The sequence below is a fragment of the Gymnoscopelus braueri genome (assembly GCF_963280865.1).
Source record: "Gymnoscopelus braueri genome assembly, chromosome: 1".
Lineage (NCBI taxonomy): Eukaryota > Metazoa > Chordata > Actinopteri > Myctophiformes > Myctophidae > Gymnoscopelus > Gymnoscopelus braueri.
Window position 1 is genome coordinate 56,235,459 of NC_137603.1, and position 16,937 is coordinate 56,252,395.

At 40.6% G+C, this 16,937-nt stretch overlaps 1 protein-coding gene across 1 annotated transcript in view; it reads left to right on the forward strand.

The window, feature by feature from the left end:
* The window catches only part of tars3 (threonyl-tRNA synthetase 3), a 34,634-nt gene that overhangs the window by 12,979 nt on the left and 4,718 nt on the right, over positions 1 to 16,937 (forward strand). Inside the window, exons 11-15 of the mRNA XM_080424985.1 lie at positions 8,186 to 8,352; positions 9,200 to 9,362; positions 10,190 to 10,327; positions 14,314 to 14,391; positions 14,769 to 14,869. Coding sequence (XP_080281111.1) covers positions 8,186 to 8,352; positions 9,200 to 9,362; positions 10,190 to 10,327; positions 14,314 to 14,391; positions 14,769 to 14,869 — 647 coding nt within the window. The remainder of the gene's footprint in view (positions 1 to 8,185; positions 8,353 to 9,199; positions 9,363 to 10,189; positions 10,328 to 14,313; positions 14,392 to 14,768; positions 14,870 to 16,937) is intronic.

Here is a 16,937-nt window from a genome sequence, read left to right on the forward strand (position 1 = left end):
AGGCGTTATTATGGATCCCATGCCAGCTCTTGGCAAACCCTGCTGTGATTGGTCAGTAGCCGCTGTGATTGACAGTTCTCGTTTTTGCAACTATGCCTAAACCTAATCTTAACCCTAACCCTAACCTCAGTAAGACTATGCCTAAACCTAACCTTAACCCTAACCCTAACCTCAGTAAGACTATGCCCAAACCTAATCTTAACCCTAACCCTAACCTCAGTAAGACTATGCCTAAACCTAACCTTAACCTCAGTAAGACTATGCCTAAACCTAATCTTAACCCTAACCCTAACCTCAGTAAGACTATGCCTAAACCTAATCTTAACCCTAACCCTAACCTCAGTAAGACTATGCCTAAACCTAACCTTAACCCTAACCTCAGTAAGACTATGCCCAAACCTAACCTTAACCCTAACCCTAACCTCAGTAAAACTGCCCACCAGACAGGTAAGGCGGGTCTATATCCTGGAGCGTTGGTGGGATCCATAATCACGCTTCTGTGAGAGCACACTCAACTAGTCATTAGTCATTTATGGTAATTAGATTGGATGTCAATGTGACATTTCCCTGTCCCTGGGCACCCAGACAAAGTTCGGGTCCTGGTGCGACTGGGTCCTAGAGTGAAGCTATATTCTTCCACTAGCAAGTTTCCCCCAGAAGTGAGGGCTGTGTTGTTTTGAAATAACATTCTGAAATGCATATTATACAGTTTCAATATTATGTAAAATCATACTTTGAGCCAACAATAGGATTTACATTTTGAGGACCTTTAGTCTCTGAAGGTGCTGCAGCCGGGTATTGATGAAACTTGGTGTGGTGCTGCCTGGTGGCTCCTTAGTGCAGTGGCTCTCAAAGTGGGGTCCGGGGACCCCCAGGGGTCCTTGAGGGAGTTCCAGGGGGTCCGCAGCTAAATGATAGTTAGGAACCAAATGGACCCTTACAGGTCTGTAACTCTGAGAGTGTACAAATGGAACCAAATGGACCCGTAAGGTCCATTTGGTTCCATTTGTACACTCTCTTAGTTAAATTGACATTGATTTTACAATATAAATTGGGGTCCTAGAGATAGAAATGCCATTAAATGGGGTTCCGTAGCCCTAATGCATGTCAAACTGGGGGTCCTTGAAATTAAAATGGTTAAGAATCACTGCTAGAGCCGTAAAAATCTTCTCTTATGGGGGTCCCTGGCATATCTTTTCAAATGGGAGGTCCGCGGGCTAATAAGTGTCAATTTGGGGGTCCTTGACATGAGGAAGTTTGAGAACCACTGCCTTAGTGTACAGGCCATATGCTCCCTGTGAGTCGCAAAGAACCGAGTTCGAATTATGTTGTTACATTGTTATAACAGAGACATAATTTACCAAATACACACAACAAAATTCGGTCATTCGATTAATCAAAAAAGTAATCGGTAGAATAATCGCTAAGATGATAATTGATTGTTGCAGCCCAAACTGTTAGTAGACTTGTCTCCCTTATTACTTATTCCTGTGAGTGCGGAGTGCAGAGTCAGACCATGTTCACTGATTTGAAAGGACAGCCTTGGCTTTCTAAGGGCTTCTTTAGCAAATGGCTCAGCTATAACCTTGCTGCAGTGAGTGTCTTTCAGAGAATTTACTTTTGTTCTTTACAGTAATGAAAAGCAAGTCTTTTGCACACCTACAAAAGTTATAACCTTCATCAGGTAAGGGATGAAGGTCTAATAGACCGAAATGTTGTTATATTCACGTTAAACATTTTTGAAGACAGAGTTTTTTGTTCTTTCAGTTCTTTACACTTCATACAACTCATAGCCAGGCATAAAAGGGCCACAATAAGAATCTATAATTGCTTTTCTTTGAAGAAGGATTTCAGCCATGTGCTTTCAAAATGCACAATGCAATCAAGAAAGCGAGTGGAACACGCGAGAGGAGTTCTAGCTCAGGAGCAGTCACATTGGCAACATTCTACAAGTGCATGAGTCATTTAGTAAACCCAGATGCACAATGTGTGCACTCTGAATGGCTGGATAAGCGATTATTTTACAAGCTACTCTGGACTCAGGACTCATGGAGGGTCCAGACAGTGCCACACTTTGAACCACTTGAAATGTCACATTTGGCGAGAACAACAAATCAAGTCGTCAAGACGCAAAGGTTCAGCCCTGAGTTTGAAAACAAATGTAAAGCAGTGAGCAGAATAATTTAATCCAGGAATGGACAACTATGTGTTTAACATCGACCTGTCGATCTAGACAGACTTTTTGGTTTGTCGTGGAGCAATGTGAAAACCCAAACAAAACTATCCCTTCATATCATCCACCGTCCAATCACCTTCAGGTTTGCTGGTTTGAATGTGAGACCCCAACGAATCGTATTGGGGTATGGTGCAGCACACACTAACACAGGAATGGCTCTGGCATCTGCACTGCACTGGACAATGTGGACGCAGCTTAATAGCGGACGACCTGGCCCTTCTCTCTCCCACCCAGCAGGAAAAGCCCAGCTCCATCGCAGCCAACTCGGCTCGCCTTGGTCTCAACATCCACAGAGGGAAGAGCAAAGTCCTGAGTCGACTCTGCCAGCACTTCATCCATCATGCTGGAAGGGGAAGCACTGGAGGAGGTTGACGAGTTCACCTACCTTGGCAGCATTGTCAACAAGCAGGGTGGAACAGATGCTGATGTGAGAGTCATGATTGGCAAGGCCAGGGTAGCTTACCTCCAACTAAAATACATCTGGAGCGCAAAAGACCTGCCCATCACAACAAAGATCAGGATCTTTAAAGGTTTCATGGCATTCAGTTTTACAACTCATTAAAAGTATTTATCATGGTCCTTCAAACGTGTATTAAAAGTTTTAACTGAAAAATCCACTCCAGTGATCCATGGCAGGATTTTTTTTCTCTCTGATTTCTAAAGCCTTTTCAACTGCAATGAAAAAAGAAATCTTTGCCTGCCCTGCGGGTGTCGCTGTTGAGGGATTTTGACTGTCAATCATCGCCTCTGCTCCCCGGGGGGGGGCGGGATTAATGGACTGTGACATCAAAGTCCAGGGGCCAATCACAGATTACTTTTCAGCCTAATTATTCAGAAAACCACAGACCACAGAAAATTCACTGAATGTTCAAAGTTCAGTTTTTTGGGGTCTAATTGAGGTCATAAAACCCCCCAAAAAACATAACAAATAAAAAAAGTGAAAATGAATGTCATAGAACCTTTAACACCAATGTGAAGTCGGTCCTACAGGACTGAGACATGGAGGACCAGTGTAAACGCCACAAACAAAATCCAGTCAACCTTTTATGTTTGTTCATAAATTAATGCACTACTTCATCATACTACAGAGTCACACAAAAGTAGTGAAAATAGCAGATCTGTGAAGTCAGTCCTACTCTATGGTGCTGAGACATGGAGGACCACTGTAAACGCCACAAACAAAATCCAGTCATTCAACAACACCTGTCTGCGACGAATCCTCCAGATCCGCTGGCATAACATCACCATCAGCAACAAAGAACTGTGGCAACGCACCAACCAAAAACCAGCAGACGAAGAGATCCTCCGACCACGTTGGAGATGGATAGGTCGTATACTCTCCGTAAACCAGCCTCAAACACCACAAGACATGATGCCAAGAAAATGGGCCACACTTGGGGACAGCTGGAGATGTTGGCTCAGGGCTGAGATGCTTGGAGAACTCTTGTGGACAGCCTAAGCCCCAGAAGGGGTAATTGGCGTAAGTAAGTAAGGCTCTGGCAGCATACCAATGTACTAGGCTACTACTACTTTTCAACCACAGCCAACGAGACAAGACGACAGTATTTAGAATGAGATAAGGAAGAGATGCAATGAGACAAAATATGTACAAGGTCCACGCAGAATAGGGAAATATTTATTTGTATTAGTCTCATCGGCAACAAGCAGCAATGGCAAAGAAAGAGAACTTGGAAAACACCTCTTTAACGAACCCCAAACCATTTGACATTACTTTTCCTGTCGACTTTGAACTGGGAAAAATAAAGACATAACCCAAATTTCAACTATAATTATGTGTACCGTGCATGAAAACTGAGCTCAAGTGCTGTCAGCAGCATTTTAAATGTCCCATAATTTTTTCTTGGCATTGTTTGATGCACATAAAGGCAAGACCCCATCTTGCCTTTATTATTTACATTAAACTATTGACAATTTCTATATTATATATCGTTGTTGCCGGGCAGAAACCTTGTATCTCCATATTTCAACTTTTAATGTTTGTTCATAAATGAATGCCCTACTTCATCATACTACAGAGTCACACAAGTGTTAGTGAAAATAGCAGATCTACAAGCTCACAAGAGCCTGTAGATATGATATTTTCACTATTTTAATTTCAAAACATAAGAATGATAAGAAAAAATGAATGGTTTTGGAGATGTGAGGTTTTCACCCGACAACAATATAATATAAACGTGTGTTGTGATTACTAACTGTAATCACCTGGAATTAAATTTGAACACTCAAGAGTTACAAATGCATAAATGAACACTGAGCATTTTACTGTGTAACTCTTTGTTGGATGTTCAATGCAAATTCTCCCTAGAATAGATAATGTGAACACACCGTCTTCCAGACAGTAGTCTAATACAGTGGTTCTCAACCTGTGGGTCGGTCCCGACATGATTTGTTTTGGGGAGTCCCCAGATGACAATGAAGAGACAATTTAAGGACTTTCAATACCTAAAGAAAAAGGGGGGGAAAATACCATTACTCCATCAAAAGTAATCAACAAGTCTAAATCCGGTTTTTAAGAATTCTAATTTGGCACATAAAAATGCTATAAATATAATACTTGAACTTCATCCTTTGAGGAAAAAAAATAATAAATAATTTACAATATAATACAGGAAATTAATCCTCCCTTTTTTGGCAACACTAAACTGGCGTGGGAAGCGGATCTAGGTGTCACGCTTTCGGAGGAAACCTGGTTTGATTGTTTAAAATGAATTCACACTACCTCCTTATGTATAAGACACGGCGTCATTCAATTTAAGGTCACACAAACTCCACTACTCCAATGAAAAGCTAGCCAAGATATACCCTGGCTTTGATGCTGGGTGTCCGAGATCTCAACACAAACCAGCCACACTGGGCCATATGTTTTGGTCGTGCAACTCATTAGTCAGGTTTTGGAAGGGAAGTTTTGAAGCGATTTCCTATATATATATGTGGTGTGTGTGTATATACATATATACGGTGATTGCTGTTTTTGGGGTGTCTCCAACCGGGGAATGGCTCACAGGTCTTCAGGCAAACGCTGTAGCATTTACAACGCTGCTGGCTCGTAGGTTGATACTTCGGCAATGGAAGTCGGGGGAACCTCCCTCGTTCAAACAGTGGGTCAAAGAGGTACTCTCCATGATTCCTCTAGAGAAATTGAGGTACAATTGCAGTGGCTCTAAAGATGGATACATTAAACCTGGACCCCTTTCATAGAGTGTGTTGAAAGCATACTTTCACTTGAATCCATACTCCCTTGTATAGTTTGACATCACTCAATAAATCTGATGCTGGGCATACTAATGGTGGAATAGGTCAAGAGTTGTTTATATAACGTACTTGTTTATGTACGGATGCAATCGTGCTTGTATGACACACTCAAGTTTTTTTATATTCAATAAAATGTTACCAAAACAGGAGGGAAAAAAAGGAAACCAAAAAAAGAATGATCACCCACCCCTACCAAGACCCGGCTTTTAAGTCATCCAACTAACTTCAGCAGGACAGTACAGAGAACAGAAATGTGCATGACAATCTAGTGTCAACCACTAGGAAGGAAGTGCTGTGGTTGACCCCACTTGGCAGCCATTTCGCTTGTAGTTTTCCTTCAGTGAGCCAAGACTCCCAACATGAGTCAGACAAACTACACATCAGAAAACAGTCACTCCTGTCAGCTGCCCACAGCCCCACAAGACAACATGGGGAAATTGACAGGTCTTAAGTCTCGGCTTGCTCTGGTCACAACGTGTATGAAATGAATGTGTGACCCGTGCCCTTAGGCCTGAACGGAAAAACAAACGTAACAAACAAGACAGACAGACTCACGGGAGCGAATACATAGTCCACAGACCCCCGGCCCAAAGAAGATAATCATTGTTGCAGCCCTAAACTGTTGGCAGACATGTCTGACCTGTCTACGTTATTGCTGATTCCTGCAAGATTCCTGTGATTGCTGTGAGTGCAGCCTGCAGAGACAGACCATGTTCACTGTCTTGAAAAGACAGCCTGGGCCTTCTAAAGTACTGTTTCCCAAACAGTGGGTCGGGGCTCGGGACCCATGTTTGGGTTGAGGACCAATGTTTATGGGTCGCAAGTAAATGTCACCTTTTTTTCGTTTCCTACATAAAACAAATGAAATTTTCAAAATATTTCAAATAAGTCACAACCTTTCATCAATTCAAAACAATTCAATTTTTTTTTAAGTACTTCATAAATAAAATCTAAAAATGTAATTTCCATTTAAAAAAAAAATGTTAAAAGGGAAGACCTCTCATTTTCAACATTGAACTATGTCTTTAATACACCTTAGAGCTGTTGTGTGGAAATAAGAAAAAAGTTCCCCCCCCCCTCTATGTTGCCTAGAACTGGATAATTGATTGAGGTCATGTGATCAGTGACATACGCAGGGTGTACTTTTGGCTGAGGGGGCGGAGCTAAAAGTACACCCTGCGTATGTCACTGATCACATGACCTCAATCAATTATCCTTTTCTAGGCAACACAGAAGGGGGGGGACTTTTTTCTTATTTCCACACAACAGCTCTAAGGTGTATTAAAGACATAGTTCAATGTTGAAAATGAGTGGTCTTCCCCTTTAAGAAGTAGTGAAAATAGCAGATCCACAAGCTCGCAACGCGCATTGTGAGCTTGTAGATCTGCTATTTTCACTAGTTTGGGTCCCGGGTAAACGTCCAATTTCTCTTTTTTGGGAAAGTTTGGGAGCCATTTGAACAAGAAGCGCTTTAGAATCTAAAGGGCCTCTTGTTCAAATGGCTCAGCTATAACCTTGCTGCAGTGACTCACATGTTTTTCAGAGCATTTTCTTTTCTTCCTCACAGTAATGACTTAACCAACTCATAACCAGAGACATAAAAGGGACACAATAAGAATCTTGAATTGCTTTTCTCAGAAGAAGAATTTCAACCATAAGAAAACAAGTGGATCACGTGGTACCACCCAATTGCGCTTTTGTTATACTGAGGTTTGAGACGATTGTCACTTGGGAGCCACTAAGTTTAAAGACAACCGTTTTCAACAACAGTATTATTGATGCACTGAGGAAGCCACATGCCAAAACCCATTTTTCTGGTGTGACGTAAATAAAAAAATGTAAAGTTGCACTACTTCCCTACTCGCATCTATTTACTTAAGTTGGAATATACAATTATTTATTTACTTTTAATTGAAGTACAAAATGTACTGCACAGTGTGCCAGTGTTTGCATGGGAATTTCCATAGAAACGTTTACATGGAAATTTCCATATTTTCCTTTTGAGTTGCTTGCAAGTCAGTTTGTAGCTCTTGGCAGTTCCTGCCATACTGTATGCCTACCATCATAGGACCTACAGTAAGCCTCATACAACGACAGGGTCTTGTACCACCAGTAACAATAATAATGGCCCACAGTACTTGAGTGCGTCTGAGACAACAGTCTGTTCTGTTGCATACATTTTCCGAAATTCAAATGTGTAATAAGCCAGTTAGTATAAAGAATAAATTGACATTAGTTTGTGATAAACACCAGGTCAACACAAGATAAAAACGCAAAGATTATTATGTTTTACAAAAATAAAAACTTATGGGAAGTCTCTTTTATCTTTAGGGCAGTTAAATTATGGAATGCATTACCGGTACTATAACTAGGATTGCTTTAGTGATTTACTATTATTTTTTTTCCAGATTTTTTTTCTACTAAATTGGTATGCGGTCAGGTTTATGGCTGGCTCAGGGAAGAGGACGCCCCCGCGTTGATTCCAATCAAATAACGTATTTTCAGGGGAGAAGCACGGTCGTACATCAAAGTATAAATTAGAAAAGGTGGGGGGGGGAGGGTCAAACGATGAGAATGATTTACCGTCTAAAAAAAATCTGAAAATAATAAAACAAAGTGAAATATAAAGTATAAATCAGGCTTTAGTCTGAAAGGTCTGTCTCTCTCTCTCCTCAGGAGGAGTACTGTAGACGAGGCTTCCAGGAGGTGGCCTCCCCCAACATCTTCAACAGTAAGCTGTGGGAGACGTCGGGCCACTGGCAGCACTACAGCGACAACATGTTCTCCTTCCCTGTGGAGGACGACATCTTTGCACTGAAGCCAATGAACTGCCCCGGACACTGGTACATTTAAAAAACAGTTCATTTTTCCTTTCTTTCTTTTTTCATGTTTATATTTCATCTCGTGCACAGGTTTTCAAAGTTGGGGAGGGAGGAGGGCACCACTGGGTCCAATTGGAAAGGAGATGGGGGGGGGGGGGGAGAATCATTTATAGAATGTATAATTAAAATTTGATTGTGCCAGTTTAAGCACTTAAACCCCATACTATGGGTAACCAGAGTCCCTCAGGGCTCAATACTAGTGTCTTTTTTTGTGTTTTCTGTTATTGTGGGGAAAGCTTTCGCTGAAAACAGCAGATCGACAAGCCTGCGTCACGTTGTGAGCTTGTCGATCTGCTATTTTCACCGAAAGCTTTCCCCACAATACCGATGCTGGGATTTAAGTGGTTAACCACTTTCAATCTTGCATCCCTATTTCGGACATGTCATTATTATCTATTATTATTTACTATATATTACTACTATATTATTATTTCATTTAACTCGTTAAGACCGGGAACACATCCTGCATCTTTCTACAAGCTCGTAGCGTGGCACTCGGTGCTGCGCTATGAGCTTGTATATCTGCTATTTTTGAATAGCCCAAATAAATCTAAAAATGACACACAGATGCGTTCCCGGTATTCATGGGTTAAACAGGCTATGTCTATTGGGGGGTCCTTGGCATGGAACACGTTGGGAACCCCTGAGTTAGTGTAAAGTGCACACTACAGCAGACAGAGGGATATAAAACCATAGGAATCACACATCACTCGGCGCACCAAATGGACGTGTTGACCCGCTCATGCAGCAATCCTCTTTGTCTTGTCACACCCTTTCTTTCTCTTATATGTCTTGCTCTTTCTCTCAGTCTGATGTTCAGCCACAGACCTCGGTCGTGGAGGGAGCTTCCCCTGAGGCTGGCCGACTTTGGAGTCCTCCACAGAAACGAACTGTCTGGAACCTTGACCGGCCTCACCAGGGTGCGGCGCTTCCAGCAGGACGACGCCCACATCTTCTGCACTATGGAGCAGGTGACTGTAGTATCACTGTAAACCAGTGGTTTTCAACCCTTTTCAAATCAAGGTCGATTAGAGAATGCGCCTGATCCCATTGGTTCACCGATCTGTCCCTCAACCCCCGCCCCGTCAACACAACATTACGAGCGACGCCCCCTGCACTCTGGTTGGTTGGGAAATGAAACACTTCCTATACCGGGTACACCGACGCGCTGGTCCAGGCTTTTATTTTTTAGCAAAACTAAACAATAAAAGCCTGGAGATCGAGGCTATAGGAGAGATAACAGGCACACGTTGATCAAAATAACTATTATTTAATTAAGTAATGCAGATGTTTAACAATAACTTAACTCTTGAGAGCGTAAAATGAAACCAAATGGACCCGTAATTTTACACTCTCAAGAGTAAAAGATCTATGAGTCCATTTGGTTACCAACTCTCCATTTAGCTGGGGACCACCTGGAACCCCCTCAAGGACCACTGGTGGTCCCCGAACCACTGGTTGAGAATCACTACTGTAAAGCTATGGTTCATAACTCCTACTGCACTATGGACCAGGTGAGGTGACTATCACTGTAAATATATGGTTCATAACTCCTACTTCACTATGGACCAGGTGACTATCACTGTAAATGTATGGATCATAACTCCTACTCCTCTAAGTACTACTGGGTTCCACACTGACTGAACTTTTCAGGCCTTGTTACCATTAACAATATTTACACTCATGAATTTCAGACACCTATGTTTCTGACTTGTCTGTCTGTCTCTCTGTCTGTCTGTCTGTCTGTCTGTGTCTCTCTCTCTCTCTCTCTCTCTTTCGGCACTGTTTGTGACTCCAGATTGAGTCTGAGATGAAAGGCTGCCTGGACTTCCTCCGCTGCGTCTACCATGTGTTTGGCTTCTCCTTCCAGCTTCACCTGTCCACCCGCCCAGAGAAGTACCTGGGAGACATCGCTGTGTGGGACCAGGCTGAGAAGGTAGTACACACTGTTTAATCTGCTGAGAAGGTAGTACACCCTGTTTAATCTGCTGAGAAGGTAGTACACACTGTTTAGTCTGCTGAGAAGGTAGTACACCCTGTTTAATCTGCTGAGAAGGTAGTACACCCTGTTTAATCTGCTGAGAAGGTAGTACACACAGTTTAATCTGCTGAGAAGGTAGTACACCTAGTTTAATCTGCTGAGAAGGTAGTACACCTAGTTTAATCTGCTGAGAAGGTAGTACACCTAGTTTAATCTGCTGAGAAGGTAGTACACACTGTTTTAATCTGCTGAGAAGGTAGTACACACTGTTTAATCTGCTGAGTAGGTAGTACACACTGTTTAATCTGCTGAGTAGGTAGTACACACTGTTTAATCTGCTGAGTAGGTAGTACATTCTGTTTTTATCAGGGTCCAACACCAGCCAAACGTCATTCTTTTTAAAAATATTTGTATATATTGTTTTAATGCTTATTATATTTTAGGATTCATGTGGGCAAGGCAGAGGACGATGAAGAAGAAGCAGACGACACCACAAACTAGTGACACATAGTCACTAGCATATCGCTGTGTTGTCGGGCAGAAACCTCCTATCTCCATACTCTTAACTTTTTGTGTTTTTTCGTAAATTAAAGCCCTACTTTATCATACTACGGCGTCACTCAAAAGCATCAAAAGTAGCAGATCTGCAAGCTTGCAGGTGTCGATCTTTTACTTTTGCTATTTTTGAATTTTAATCCTTAAAAGTACAGTAACGGTTTTGGACATAATGAGGTTTCTACCCGACACAGACGACATGTTCATGTTAGTCCCCATGCATGCATGAATGGTATGTTGTGTATATTTAACTATATTATAATGAAGTATATACGTACGCACATGCATACATCTGCAGCGCTTACACACAGACACATACAGTCGATGTTCAGCTGCTCGCCTCTTAACTCGTTCACTGCCAGACTTATTTCTGGCTGTGTTTGCCCTCTGCCAGCAATTTCGATTTTTTTAAAACTTTCAACAGGTCACACATTTTTTTTTATTCATTACGATCGCAAGTCCAATCGTTTGTAAACACACCGGCTATACGTGCACGCCGCTCAGACAACAAACATTCCGATCGAGTCGGAGTCCTTCTCCTGCAGCCCAGCGTAAAAACACCATGTATCGTAACGCGAATGGACGGTTCACTTACTTTTTCACCTCGCCACAGACCTCACTAAATGGATTTGTTTAGTCGAATCTAATTGGCGACTAATTGCCAATAGTCGACTGGCAGCCGACTAATGCTTTTTTTGCATAATTCGACTGAGATTGGCAGTCGAATCAATCTGATTCGACTGCCAATCTCTCAGTCAAATCATGCAAAAAATATGTTATGCAATCGAGGAACATTCCATTTGGGCTATAGGGGTGCTAGTGTCTGATTTAACATATACTATTGGTTTCTCCCAATAAATCATGATGTATATCCTATTTTTGGCAAACTATAGTTAATTAATATAACAAACTAGGCCAATCTCTCAGTCAAATAATAAAGAAAAAAAAAAACTTTTTTTTTCTCGACTAGATTCGACTAAGAGACACGCAGTCGACTCGGACCCCATGTGACTAATTAGTCGACTATTCGACTAGTCGAGGTCAGGCCTAGTAGACACACAGGGTAGTTGTGTGAGTGGCCCAGAGAAGACATTTTCAATCCGCGACATTCCATTTTCCAGTAGTAGCAGTTTCTAAACAGTGCGTCTGACGCAAGGTTATTATAGTTAACTAAAACTAACGAAATAACGAAAACTAAAGGTGAAAAAACATTTCAGTTAACTAAACTAAATAAAAACTAAAAGAAAAAAGAAAAACGATAACTAACTGAAACTATATTGTGTGTTTACAAAACTAACTAAAACTAACTGAAATTATAGTCAAAATGCCCTTCGTTTTAGTTTTTCTCAATATTTATAAGCCTTTTAGATTCAAATTAATTCGATTCATTTCCCCTGCGCAGTTCTACGTCAGTTGCAGTCACCGTTGGTCCGCTGACGTAGTCGCTCCAAAACACCGTCGCCCCAGGGCAGATCCGGCGGTATTAGAATCACTGGTACGCGAAAGAATTGGGGGCGAGCGTGTTTTGGGGCGAGTTACTCCGGTTGTTTTCAATGTGCATCGTAGCACGTGAGCAGCACTGACTGACTGACTGCACGGCACTGCACGTAACTTTATAATGGCGACGGAGAAACAAGTTGGGAGAAATATGGTCCTATATGGGATTTATTTGAATACAACAGCAAGAAAGACAATAACAATTGCCTTGTAGTGCAAACGGGTGATACGATGTGGAGCAATTATCAAGGGGAAAAACCCGACGGACCACGGTGTAAAGTAACTAAGTACATTTACTCAAGTAGCCTACTGTAGCCCACTTAAGTACAATTTTGAGGTACTTTTGCTTTACTGGAGTATTTCCAATTTTCTGTATTTTTACTTATTTTCCACTACATCTCTCAGAGGTAATAATGGTACTTTTACACTCCACTACAATTATTTGAAAACTTTAGTTACTTTGTAGGTATTTTGATTATTATTACAAAACATACATTATACCCACTTCATTTCGGCCATTTGAAAATAGCCGATCTACAAGCTCACAATGCTTTGGTGAGCTTGTAGATCTGCTTTTTTCAAAAGATTTGTTTACCTTTTATAGCCTACATTTTGAAATCTTGTGAAATGGGACATTCTGCATAATGAGTACTTTTACCTTTGTTCGTAATTTTGATACCAATACTTTTGTGCTTTTACTCAAGTACATTTTGAATTCCGGACTTTTACTTGTAACAGAGTATTTCTACATTGCAGTATTGATACTTTTACTTAAGTAACAAATGTGAGTACTTTTTCCACCACTGATAGCGAGTACCTTGACAAGGCAGCCTCTCTGAGCACCTCAGAAACCTGAGACCCCTGGACCCTGTGTGTGTCATGAAAGGGTTTATGTTCATATATTGTATGGCTATTTTTATTTATACCAGGCACAGTACATTTTGCACTTAAGGCTGCTATCTTGTGGACTGTTGTGTGGATGGTTGATTGTCAAACAGTGACTGAATAATATATATTTTTAAATGGTATCTTTTGTTTTAGTTTTTATCACACAATACTTACTTTGACCTGTTGAATCCTGCACCTGACAAAAAACCCAAAGTATGAAAAAAAAACTAAAACTAACACTAAAACTAATAAAAACTAAACTAAAACTAAGCGTTGTCACATAAATAGAAACTAAATAAAAACTAGCAAACCCGCTCTAAAAACTAACTAAAACTAACTGAATTAGATTTTTTGGGGTCAAAACTAACTAAAACTAACTGAATTAGAAAAAAAAATGTCAAAACTAACTAAAACTAAACTATAATAAAAAATCCAAAACTATTATGACCTCTGACGCACCACGGCGAAGAAAAACAAAGCCGAGAAAATGTTGTTTTAGAGGGAGACAGGAAGCAGGCGGAAACGAAAATCTTCGATTGACGTCATTTCCGTATCCGGGTGTGTTACAATGAAATGTATCACTACGAGAGATGAAGGACGTGAGATCTTTGTAAAAATCTAATTTTTTTACGTTCTTGGCAGAATTGGTAATTGGAAATAATTAGGTTTTTTACATTCTTGGCAGGGAATGAGTTAACACTCAAGCATAATGTACATGAACACACACACACACACACACACACACACACACACACACACACACACACACACACACACACACACACACACACACACACACACACACACACACACACACACACACACACACACACAAATCTGTGTGTGCACAGTGGTCTACATAAATGGCTTGTGCTTGATTTTTGTTTCCCAACTTTACTTTTGATCCTCAGGAAATTGCCTGCAAATGTTTGCATGTAAGGGCTACTTCACACCGGGTACTTGAATCAGATTTAAATGAATTATTTCTCCTCTGTGTCCAGCAACTGGAGAACAGCTTGAATGAGTTTGGGGAGCCATGGAAACTCAACCCAGGAGATGGTGCTTTTTATGGACCCAAGGTCTGCCTGATGTCTCTGTTTTTTTCCTCCCCCTAAAATACACCAAATCTATTCAAATCAGTGAGCTTGTAGATAGCCTATTTTTGGTTATTGGTTAATTTAAGATTAAAAGAGTATTTGAAGTGGTCAAACTAGCAATACAATGCATGTTCAATCTTCCAGAAAACCTTAGTGATCTCAGATATTTTCAAAAAGGTTAAAAACTCAATATGCAAATTGGTTAGCTGGATGGCTACCAAAACATTATTAATTTTACATATTGTGCTAATTGGGCTCCTCTCACGCAGTTTCACGAATTGCAAATCAGGACTTGGCCATACAACATTTTTTTGTTTATTTTTGCTTTAATCCATGCATATGATCTTTGCTGTTTTCAGATTGACATCAAGATCAAAGATGCAATTGGACGCTACCATCAGTGTGCAACCATTCAGCTGGACTTCCAGCTTCCAATCCGCTTCAACCTGACCTTTGTGGGGTGAGTCAGCCTATAGTGTCAAAGCATCCACACGTGCCGTGCTGGAAAAATTGTGAAGATGTGTGCAAATCTTTTAATATATACAGTATAGATATTTTTAACTGACATCTTTACTTCTGGGGGTCCCTGGAACAAAATATTTTTGAGATGGGGGTCCGCGGCCAAATGCATATCATTTTGGGTGGTCCTTGACATGAAAAAGTTTGAGAACCACTGCTATAGCAACATAAGTTATTTTTATTTTTTGAACTGTTAGGATTTAGAAGACATTTGTAGAATCCCCAGAAGCAAAGATTTGAGTTAAAAATGTTCGCTTTAAAAATATATAAAGATTTGCACACATTTTCACAATTTTTCAAAAAAATAGCAGATCTACAAGTTCGTAGTGCGGCACTTGGTGCCGCGCTATGAGCTTCTATATCTGCTATTTTTAAATAGCCGAATAAATCTAAAATGGCACAGATGCCAATGTGTTCCCGGATTGAATGGGTTATTGAGTGGATGTTGTCAGCTTGGTGACTCGACATCTGCCGTCTGTGTAGAAAGGAAAGGGACTGGCATCATGAACACATTGCACACACAAATCCTCCATTTGTAATGTTACAGTAGGCATCAACATGTCTCTCTCTGACTCTGATGTGCGGGTCCTACTTTGTTTTTAAATGAGAGAATGGGAATTAATAGGCCTAGTCTAAATAAACGACACGTAACATCTTTTGTCAGTATTTTGTCAAATAAAAGTGTAGGCTATTGTTGTAAATGTATAAATCTACTGACAGCTGTCATCTGGTTGTGTATACGTGTGTGTGAGAGAGACAGACGGAGGGAGTGACATTGTGTTATGACTGTTTGACAATTGAGTGGGTTATACAACTTTAGCATGCTCTACTTACTTGGAAAAACATCCTTTCATGTTGCTTGGTAAACGAAAATGCTTCAATATCGGAGCTTCTTTGTCTGCTACTGTATGTCAGTCCATTTTGTGTCTGCATGTGTTTGTGAAGTTATGTACAAAATATATCAAGAGAATCAAGAGGGGTTTGTTTGTCATTTGGCAGTAAAATCTATGGTCAACAGCTGTCAAACCGCACAGTGTATTAGAGTTAGACAATACTGACTTGGGTGTGCACGCTTTGATTCAAAACATTTGAATATGTTGTGTTAAATACTAGTTCATAGGCTATCTAGACAACAATATCAGTTGCTTAATTTTTTTTTAATGATATGATAATGACCGGGTATGAACAATCAAGACATCATGATGAGTATAGGAAGTTGCTAGTTGTACATACTGAACTTAAATGTTCTTGGTATAATATTGGTCTATGAAAGTACACTGAGAATGTCGCACATTCAAAACTAGGTATACTTGCAATTCTCTGGAAGTCTCGCTTCTGTTAACTATGAAATTAAATGTATATTGATGCTATAAGTATCCTTATAGTTGTTTATACAGAGCTTGGGTGAATTTGTCCGAGAAAGCTTGCCGACGGTGCAAATTGGGTCAGATCCGGGCCTGCTTAGAATAAGCAGACTTGGCAACAGTGGGGCTTAGCTGTAAGATTCAGTTGTCTCTGAACCACCCCTGTCTATTATATACTTACTTACACCACCTAAGCACACACTAGTCTCAGCATCAATTACATTATGCTGACACTGTGCCAACACCTCACTTACACACAGCCCACAACATCTCATCCAATGGTGACTAACGGAGGACGTCTCATCCAGTGGTGACTAAACTGATGTGTCCATGTCATCAAAAGCCTCTAAAATTGGCCACATGTCCAATCCGATCCAACTATATTCAACAAAAACAACAGAGCTGACCAAAGTGCTCTACAGAAAATGTTGAAGACACAAATAAGAGTACAAGAAACACAATAAACCAGAGAGAATCAGTAAAAAATAGACTCATAAAATAGAAGCTCATAAAACTTGTAAAATAGAGGTAAAACTGAAACTGGATTCAAAGCTTAGGAATAAAAAAAGTGTTCTAAGACAAGTCTTAAAAAGTCCTTGAAACGAGGACTTTTAAAAATGCACCACGGTCAAGAAGACTGAACCC